The sequence below is a fragment of the Gossypium arboreum genome, chromosome 1 (assembly GCF_025698485.1).
Source record: "Gossypium arboreum isolate Shixiya-1 chromosome 1, ASM2569848v2, whole genome shotgun sequence".
NCBI lineage: Eukaryota > Viridiplantae > Streptophyta > Magnoliopsida > Malvales > Malvaceae > Gossypium > Gossypium arboreum.
Genome location: NC_069070.1, coordinates 8,184,694 through 8,195,546, shown reverse-complemented (window position 1 = coordinate 8,195,546; position 10,853 = coordinate 8,184,694). Strand labels below are relative to the sequence as shown.

Below are 10,853 nucleotides of genomic sequence, written 5' to 3'. Positions count from 1 at the left end.
TCACCAAACTAACCCAGGACAACCAAATTGGTGTCAATAAGATCTCATCTCGGTCTCACCTATCTCGGTTTTCCTTTAGGGGTGTTAATTCTTAGTTTTGAATTTTATTTGATTTAGTCCAATTTTTGTAATTTAATCCCTAACCTAAAAATTAACTAGCTAACATTTTAATCAACCTCCAGCTTCAAATTTAGTTATCCATAACCATACTTAAACAAACAAGAACACAATAATCACACAAAATGTGCATAAATGACAAACTCAATAAAAAAGGAAATGTAAAAAAACACCTAAAAATCGAATTTTTAATGATAAAACTAGAAGGAAATTGAGTTATATTAATACTAAGCATTAAATTGAAAATATAAGGATTTTGAGGTACTAAACAAGCAAATAAATCTTAGTTAAAATGATAACTAACTTAACTAACTACCATTAACACTAAGAAAAACCAGGAAAAGCTATAACTAAAACCCTAGAACTATGGAAAAGAAAACTACTCTAAACCTAAGCTAAAAATATGAAAAAAAAAACCTAAATAAAAGCTTTTCCTCCAATTCTCAGACACAAGTGGCTTTTTAATTTGATTACAACCTAATTTTTGTGACCAAAATGCCCCTCAACGTCTAAATTTGATTGATGTTAAAGTTGTACAAGGATTACCCCTGCAATCAGTTTTTTTTTTTTTTTTTGTCTTCTCTCATTAGGGGTATTGTGATAACCATGGTCTGGTACCGAGATACCCACAATAATCTTGAAATGGGGGAGCCTTGGGAGGTTGGGTATTGCAATACCCATGGCTAGTATCGCGATACCACTACAGATGGCCTTAATCCTCATCGTTTAAGCACTGTCAGGGTTATCACGACTTCTTTGCTTCGATATCACGATACCCCTATTCTAAGTGATGTTTTCTTCACATTTAGGCCACCATCGACTCCCTACAACACTCAATCAACCCATTAGGTTTCCTTTGGCGCACTTGACCAACTTGGGTCTCAAAAATAGTGTAAAACACACTAATTCACTTATTAAAGCAAAGAACTAAAACTAAGTAAAAACATGAAAAATACCTTCATGAAAAATATGAAAAAAAAACCTAAATAAAAGCTTTTCCTCCAATTCTCAGACACAAGTGGCTGTTTAATTTGATTACAACCTAATTTTTGTGACCAAAATGCCCCTCAACGTCTAAATTTGATTGATGTTAAAGTTGTACAAGGATTACCCCTGCAATCAGTTTTTTTTTTTTGTCTCCTCTCATTAGGGGTATTGTGATAACCATGGTCTAGTACCGAGATACCCACAACAATCTTGAAATGGGGGAGCCTTGGGAGGTTGGGTATTGCAATACCCATGGCTAGAATCGCGATACCACTGCAGATGGCCTCAATCCTCATCGTTTTAGCTCTGTCAGGGGTATCACGACTTCTATGCTTCGATATCACGACACCCCTATTCTAAGTGATGTTTTCTTCACGTTTAGGCCGCCATCGACTCCCTATAACACTCAATCAACCCATTAGGTTTCCTTTGGCACACTTGAACAACTTGGGATTCAAAAATAGTATAAAACACACTAATTCACTTATTAAAGAAAAAAACTAAAACTAAGTAAAAACATGAAAAATACCTTCAAATTGCTCGAGAATAAGCTCGTCAAGTGTAATGGAGAACCTAATTTGACGTATCAAATTACGATAGATCAACGTGAAGCTTTCGAACTCCTAATTTCTGTGTCAGTTCCAATTTTTCTACCATCGCCTCATATTTAATAGCATTATTGGACAAAAAAATACAAAAGAAAGACCATACTCCCATTTATTACCATCTGAATCAACTAATGAGATACCCGTTCCAAAACCCATTTTGTTTCAGAAACCATCCACATGTCAAACCCATATGGCACTATTTTCGATAGGCTTCTCTATGGATGGCTCTACATTAATTTCTTGGCTTTTCGAAGGGTTTGCTATAATGTTTGGCTCTAGCTGATGTCTGAAGAACACTCAACAATGAACTTTGTTAAAACTTGTGCTTTTATTGCCTTATGCAATAAAAAGTTTAGCCCAAATTCATTGAGTTCGACACTCTATTTTACCATTCTACCATAGGATCAATCTTTCCTAAAATTTCTCACAACAATAGGTCTGACAGAACAATGATCAGATGGGCTTGGAAATACGAACGGAGCTTCTGAGCTACTATCACAAAAGCAAAAACATTTTTTTCACCTTAAGGTACCTTAATTCACATTCCTACATGATCCTACTCACATAATACACTGGATGTTATTGCCCTTCCATCCTTTTTATTAAACTGTTGCTACTGTCTCATCTGAAGCAACCAAGTAGATATACACGGTGTCACCCGGAAGTGGCGATACTAGCAATAGAGAAGTACTAAGGCACTACTTCAGTTGCTCAAACGATTGTTGGCACTTCTTTGGCCATTGAAAGGTTAAGGTTTTAAAGAGAAGTGTGCACTTGTCTGTCAACTTTAAAGACAAATCAATTAAGCGCAACAACCCTACCCGTTACTCGTTGGACTTCCTTGGCATTCTTTGGATTGAGCATTTGCAAAATGGCCTTGATTTTTTCAAATTTGGCCTCAATCCCCATGTTGGAAATCATAAACCCCAATGGTTTCTTAGCTCAAACTCTAAATACACATTTAGCAGTGTTGAGTTTCATGTTGTACCTTCTCAAAAATGTAAATACCTCTTGCAAATCATTCAAGTGTTGTTCCATCGTGATGTTTTTTACCAGCATATCGTTTACATATACCTCTATACACCTTTAGACAAGGCATCTCCCCAATTGGGCTTGATAGACAATATATTAGTCTTTGAATCAGTTTGCTCATTTTCAATTAGACTAAGGATATGTTTAGGTTTGTCTACTAATACAAGTTGCCAGTCTGTACTATGATCCGACCACGTAATACTGCTTAGTAATAGTTAAACATTTAGACAACAATAAGCAACATTTGCTTCCATCCTGCTTTGCATGCAAAAACTATGTGAGGACAATTATACAAAATATATTAATGTAATCAATGAATTTGTTTTATTAGACAATCTGTTCGAAAAAATTACAAGTGTATATTGATGAAATACTACACTTAGGGCACTAGATCCAACACCTACAATATTACTTCCATTTCTACATCAGTTCGTACACACCAAATATCTTTGGCAATTATTAGGGTAATATAAAAATATGTATTTTTAAAATCCTAATTATACTTTATAATCTTCAAACTTTAAGGGGGACGTTTGGTTTGCCGAATGTAACATTACAACCTGTTATGTTACATTTCGGAATGAGATTATAGTGTTTGGATCATCAACATTCCGATCATCCCATAATTTTACATTACGGAATAGTGTCAAGATGTCGTAATATAGGGTATAATCTCATTACGTTCATTCCATAGGTTTTCTTATATTATGGGCATAATCTTAAATTTTAGACCAATTTTAATTAATTAGGTTTTTTTCTTTAAATAAAGTTTAAGGCTAATTAAAACAAAAAAAATTCTGTAACAGTGAACCCATAGATGGCATACATTACAATTATAATTTTATATTTTATTTAATAATTTGTTTACTAATATATTAATTGTTGTTATAATTATAATTATGGTTGATGTTGCAATCACTTTTCATGAATTATTATAATTATGATTTATAAATTTATTTCAACATCATATATTTCCTTATTAATATATAATTTATAATATGGAAATTAAGACTAGAAAAATTAAAATAACTAAATTTGTTAAAAAAAACAAAATTTATGACAAGGATAATTGAGTAAAATGCACTTCTAGGTAATCTTATGTGCCCTCAAGCAAACACATCAATCTTACATTCCATTCAAATGACCAAAATAAAGTGATTTTACATTCCACTCGTAATCTGATTACTTATTACGGAATGTAATCTAAGATTTGACAAACCAAACACTCTAAAACAAAATTAATCCAATCACTTTTAACTAGAAGAATTTAAAGTCTAATTGATATTTGAATATATATAATAAAATTAAACTTTAATTTTTAAATCAAAATTTTAAATATTAAAATGTCACATACATAAATTTAAAGAAATTTGATAACAAAGTAATGAATTAGTTTACACTTTAATTATTAAACCTAACAAATAAAATTACTACATTAATGGAACCATAAGTAGATGGACTAAATTTTAAAATTTTGAAAAAGAAAAAGAAAACTAATCCTTTCAAAGAAACAATTTTTTTTAAAATTAATATTTGAAATAAGATATTTATTTTCCATTCTAACGGTAAAAGTTTTTATTTCATAAATAAAATTAAAATTAAATTGTTTTCATGTGCCTTTTAAGTTTATTTAAAATTTTAAAATAAATAAACAAAATCTCAATCTTATTGTGAAATAAAAATTTTCACTGCATATATATTAAATAATTACATTTGAAAATTTTGTCTATTTAATAGAAATATGAAAACTTTAAAAATAATTCTCTCACATTTTTCCTTAAAAAAAGGGTAAACTATACTCATGGTCACGTTTATTTATTTCATGTTATATTTTAGTCATTTATGTTTGAAATGTTACGTTTTAGTCACTTATATTATTATGTTGTAACATTTTAGTCACTCAGCCTTAATTGTCGTTAACGGTGTAACGGTAAGCTGACGTGGCACGTTAAATCATCATTTCAAACAAAAAATTTAGGTTAAATTATATAATTGGTCCCTATATTTTTTCGTTTTGAGCAATCTAATTTTTTTCTTTTATGATCTTTTAACTTTTTTTTTTTTTTTTTTTCATTCTCTTCTATTTCTCCTTCTGTTTTCCTACATTCTCCATTTCTTTTAATTTATCAGAAAGTCGAATTGGCAATGAAGAAACAAGGAGGAAGTCGAAAGTCATTATTGCCTATAACCAAAACTCATAAATCCATACCATTTGCTAACTATCAAAATCCTCCACCATCACCTATTATCTTCATTTCATCTACTAATACCTTCACCACTACTATGACCTCATTCATGACAAACCCAACAATATCATCTCCTCACCAAATAAACCCATGTTCAAATCAATTAAGAATCCAAGTGAACAACAATTAATACGCCCAAAAAATCATAGAGAGCCAAAGATTAGACTTACAACAAAGAAAAAGAGTGTAAAGAGAGAGAGAGAAATTGAGAAAAGAGAGGGGTTAGATTCATGTCAAGCAAGTTGAAGGTACTCCGACAACTTTCTTATCGATCCTAAAAGTCAAGAAGAAGGTATTGATGAGGAGAAACACATATTAGAAAATCAAGTCGATCTAATAGCTAATGATGGAGATTCGATCTTGGGTAGTCCAAGAGATTTTTTGAGTTGTTTTCGAAATGAGGGCATGGTAGTAATGAAGGTGTTAGTAGATGAAATGAAGATGACCGGTAGTGGTGGAGGGTTTTGATAGTTAGCAGATGGTATGGGTTTGTGGGTTTTGGTTATAGAAAATGATGGATTTCGACTTCCTCCTTGTTTCTTCACTGCCAATTCGACTTCCAAATAAATTAAAATAAATGGAGAAGGTAAGAAAACAGAGGGAAAAATAGATGAGAATGGAAAAAAAAAGTTAAAAGATCATAAAAGAAAAAATTAGATTGCTCAAAACGAAAAAATTTGGAGACCAATTATATAATTTAACCTAAAATTTTTGTTTGAAATGATGATTTAACGTGCCACGACAGCTTACTATTTCACCGTTAACAATGCAGTTATTAAGATATTACAACATAATAACATAAATAATTAAAACGTAACCTTTCAAATATAAATATCTAAAATGTAATATGAGGTAAACAAAAATGACGATGGATATAATTTACCCAAAAAAATTATCTCTCACATTTCTAGTCTCATTTTCTACTGCTTTAGTGTATGAAAGTTTATAAGTAAACAATAGGCGAGTATTAGATAAACTGCATTTTTTTATTTTATAATCAATTTTAAAAATTGATATTTGCCTTTTTTAAATATATATATTTTTAATAATTTATTATACTTTTATAAGGAACTTATCAATCCCTAACATTGTTTGTAAAATTTAAAAATGCTTTGACAATGTACCGAATATTTTTTATAAATAATATATATATATATATATATATATATATATATATATAAAAGCAGTTATTGAATCCACTTTGTTTTCTCTTAAAATTATGGTGTTTCTGATTTCATCAACTCTTTGTTTTTAACAGTGATGGTTCTAATTAGACTTTGACAATGATTAATTGATTGAGCGGAAATTATGATCAAGTTAGGAGGGTCAAAATACTATAAAGATGATGATGTATCTCTAGTTAATTTTGCAGATATTATCAGTATTGGACTCATTTTAACATGTACTATGTATCCCTGTTGTGTATAGTGTTGTTTACATCTCTTCTTATTTTCTTTTGAAAAAAACAAAGAAATGGGAACATGATCACATGAGAAACCAACATCTAATATGATATCCTTAACACTTTCTTTTTAAATTTTGGTTCATACATTTGTAAATAAATAATCAAACAATATATAATTACATCTCAGTCAAATGATATTAGTTGAAATGAAAAGATATTATATTGAAGTCTTCACTACCATTACCTTAAAATATATGTGTATATATATGTATATATATAGGTGGGACTTAAGTAGGGTCAAGAATCTTGATTTGACCCAAATCAAAGACTCTTTCAAAGGTGGGATGCTTCAACAAATTTTCATGAAGCAGCCATTGAAGAAATGTTTAGAAATGTTTGAAATATTTAATCTAAAGACCCAATGCTACAACTTCAATCTCAAGTAAAACAAATATTACAACAATATTGACCCCACTCACCAACCCCAAACCTGCAATTTCTTTTGCTTATTTTCACCTAAAAAAATCTACAATTACCAAATGGACCCAACTTTTCTATCTTATATACCATATGGGTCCACTCCTCACTCATAATTTCTTCATTGCATTTTTCCATTGGGATAAGGGATTTAATTATATCCTACATTCAACAACTTGAATGTTTCAAACTGAGCTGCCAAAAATGCCCCCCCATTTTTTCAAGGCTTATCAATCCATTCATTTTCTGCTGCAATCCTCCCCATCTTGTTAAAGGATCCAACTGCAGATAAGCTCTTGAAACTGCTGCTCCCCTCGCTGAAATTCCTCGACTTCCTCCGTCTTCTCACCTTCGGGGAACTACCATCCTCCCCAACATCGTCGTCGCAATCTTTTATCTTGGCTACTGCCAATCGGACGATGGTGCTGCGGCAAAAGGGGCAGACCGGGGGTGTTATGCTTGCAGTTGTGGGGTTCGGCTTGTTATGGCAGCAAAGGGCCAATGTGCATTGTGCGCACATCTGGTGACCACAGTCTTGGACTTCGATCGTGCAGATCTGCTCAAAGCATATGCAGCATAGTTCGGCATCACTAACCTACATCGAAATAATTCCCCGGGGAATACATCAGTTCCATTATTGCCAAGATGGTCCACAACTTATTCACATAACTGAAACCTATCAGCCAGGTTCTAAGTAGTAGGGTCAATGCAAAAATGGGGATTACGGTGACCTACATATAGGTTTTATAGTATGTTAAAAAGTAAAAATTTATGCTGTATATTGCTAGATCATGAAACTCAATAATTTCATCATGGACCACAATTGGAACCTAGGGTCAAGGGCAAACGCATGGCTTTGGTTAGGGATTTTTTTTACCTCAGAAATACTGTCGTCTAACCCAGAATCAGAGCGGGAAGGTGACGGTGATAGAAGTGAGTAAGCTGTTCCTTTCAAGATGTTCTTTTCCCTTTCCCTGTTTGCATCCATTAAGGCCTGTTCTAATAGTGACTTTGCCTCGTCATTGAGCTCACTAATGAACTTTAAAGGTGCTGGCCAGACAAGAGGTTCGGCAGATGATGGATTTAACAGAGCGGCACATGCTCCATGTTTGTACTTAAGAGCAACTATATACGGTATTCTCCTGCAAAGACACAAACATAACCATAGCAAGTGTTAACACAAACAAATCATAAGCCAAATGAAATGAATCACATATGGCAAGAAAAGAAGAGAGAAAAAGGCGTCAAGGCTAGGGAATAGATTCCCACCAGTTTACATCAAACCATGTAGGACAAATAGATTGACTGGAATATAATGAAACTCACTCAGGAATCTCTCGAAACAATTAAAAAACACATGAAGAATAAAAGATCTGTAATAAGATAATAATTTCGAAATCCATATAAATAAATAGTGAAATTAAACCATACCCTGTTGCATCTCTTTGAAGACGATCCGCACCCCATGCCAACAACTTACGTATACAATCGAGAGATCCACCTCTAGCAGCCAAATGAAGAGGGGTGCTTCCTGGACAACTGAAAAGAACAAGATTTCAATCATTATAGTCATTTGCAGAAGACTAATACCAAAAAAAAAAAATTATCATCGAACAACTTCAAATAGGAATTATTACCCGTATCCACCGGTTGAAGCACAAACAAGAGCACCGTTGTCTAACAGGATATGAACGCATTCGGGCCGTCTTTGACGAGCTGCTAAGTGCAAAGGAGTGGCTCCCCTAGCGTCTCTTATATTCACAAACCGTGCATATCCCCTGATATCATCATATCCAATATATATATATGAGATCAATTAAAAAATTGAAATCAATCAAAAATAGATTATGAGCAAAGCAAATCAAGCAATCTTGAATGATCCCCCACCCACCATGAAACAGCAACAGGGCTAGATTGAGCAGCAGAGAGGATGGCTTGAAGGCAGTCAAAGTGGCCATAATAGGCTGCATAGTGCAAGCAAGTTCTTCCATGGAGGGAATCAAACATTAAGATCTGGAAAGAGAAAAGGCATAAATCAGATCATGCAAATCACACAAAAATGGGTTAAATTGTAGCTTTTAAGAAAAAGTGAGAAAAACCCAGGAATTTAAAAGACAAAGAAAAACGGCTCACATTGGCCCCCGCTTCAATGAGCTTCTTCACACAGGAGATCTTCCCATGCATTGCAGCCAACATAAGTGGAGTCTAAAACCATTGAAAAAGAAACTAAGTACAGGTAACATATATAACCAAAAAGAACTTTAAAAACTTCCAAAAAATGAAAATTACCTGCTTGTTACGATTCACCGCATCTGCGTTCATGGATTTATCCAAAAGCATAGCCAAAATCTATGAACCAATAAAAAAACACATTTTCACATCAATGGATTGAAACCAAATAAGAACAAAACTTAATCCAAAAAAAGAAGAAATCTTGAGAAACCTCCAAAGGGAGTAGTAGGCAGTACCCACCTCGATCTGGCCATTAGCAGCAGCTATATGAAGAGCAGAATGGCGATCATAAACAGTTGTATGATGTAAAAGACTGGGTTCTCTCTTTAACAAAGCTTCCACGGTTTCAAAGTCTCCAACTTTAACTGCACTAAACAATCCATTCTCTTGACTCGCCCCACAACTCAGCCCCTGACCCATCGTTTTCAAGAGAAACAAAAGGCTTTCTTGATTTGCTTCTACCTTTCACCACCGGTCGTCAGCGAGGCCCTCCGGTGGTGGCAGTTGGTGGTGTGTGGTGGCTTGGCCTCTCTCTTAATTTCGGCAAAAGTTCACATTTAAGTAGTTGCTCTTCAAAAGCGAGTAAAAGAAAAAAATATAATTAATGTTTTAATGATTAAAATCTGCCCCATGTCCCTGTACTATTTTTATATTTGAAATTTAGTCTTTATGTTTTTAATTTTAGAAATTTAACCCTTTTTTTTTTCAAATTTCAAAGTTGAAGTCCTAAATTCTTCTGTTAAATTCTCTAATAACGTTTTGAAATAATAAAAAATTACTCTCGTTATAACCATGTAATAAAAAATGATGTTGCAATGAACTTGGATTTAATAAAAAATTTTAACAAGGTTAACAATTACAGTTCCATTTTAAATTCGACAAGTAGAGAAACTAAATCTCTTAAAATAAAAGTAAATGGACTAAATTTCAAATGCATGAAGTAGAAGGCTTAAGAGTATTTTTAACCTTTTAATTTAATATTTAGTTTTCATTTTTAAGGGTCAAATTTGGTTTTGATCCCTATACTATGACCAAATTCAAAATTTAATCCATATATTTCAATTTATCATAATTTTATCTATCTATTTTTATAGTATAATTATTTAGTCCAAATATTTAGTATCATTAAATTAAGCCAGTTAAAATAATAATCTATTTTTTTCTTAAACACACTCATTCTAGTTAATTGTCAGTTAATAGCAACCAAACTAATAAAGGAGAAATTAACATAAAAGTAAAAGCTCAAACTACATCAAGGTAAAGCATAAGGACTAAATTCAAACTTTAAGCACAGTAGAAGGACCAAAAACAGAATTGAACCTATTTAATGTGTCGGAGTTTGTAGCTGCCCGAAGAGAAGTGGGTGCTGCCCGTGTCAGTTACAGGAACAAAGCTTCGGGCAGTTGTCAGATATTTGTTTTTCGGGGGGCAAATCATATTGCTGAGTAAAGAAGATCCAAAAGGGAAGATCTTAGCCGTTGATTACTTCGTTCATTGAAAATTAACCGTACGATCGGCAAGTGTAAAATTAAAGGTGCTAATTTGGTTGCCAATCAAAATAACAGCGTGGTAATTGGAGTTTGGGTAGTTTTGAGTCAGAGCCGGCGTCGTTTTAGTCACGGAAATCATCTTAGTTTTGCTTTTACTTTTCTTTTTCCTCCTTTTCCCCTCTAATTGACTAATTTATTTTATTTAAAAAATCAAATTGCTTTATTATTTTTTTATTTTATGCAAGGAAACCCACCTTTT

The 10,853-nt window shown here is 32.7% G+C and overlaps 1 protein-coding gene across 1 annotated transcript; it reads right to left on the bottom strand.

Annotated features, from left to right (window-relative positions):
* Positions 1-6,780: 6,780 nt before the first annotated feature.
* Positions 6,781-9,706, bottom strand: LOC108483674 (putative E3 ubiquitin-protein ligase XBAT31). The gene is made up of 8 exons (XM_017787201.2): positions 9,345-9,706; positions 9,162-9,221; positions 9,006-9,077; positions 8,764-8,885; positions 8,510-8,650; positions 8,304-8,411; positions 7,750-8,014; positions 6,781-7,467 (listed from the first exon to the last, which is right to left on the bottom strand). Exons 1-8 carry the CDS (start codon positions 9,522-9,524, stop codon positions 7,093-7,095), a joined length of 1,323 nt encoding a protein of 440 aa, XP_017642690.1. The 5' UTR covers positions 9,525-9,706; the 3' UTR covers positions 6,781-7,092.
* Positions 9,707-10,853: the final 1,147 nt, after the last annotated feature.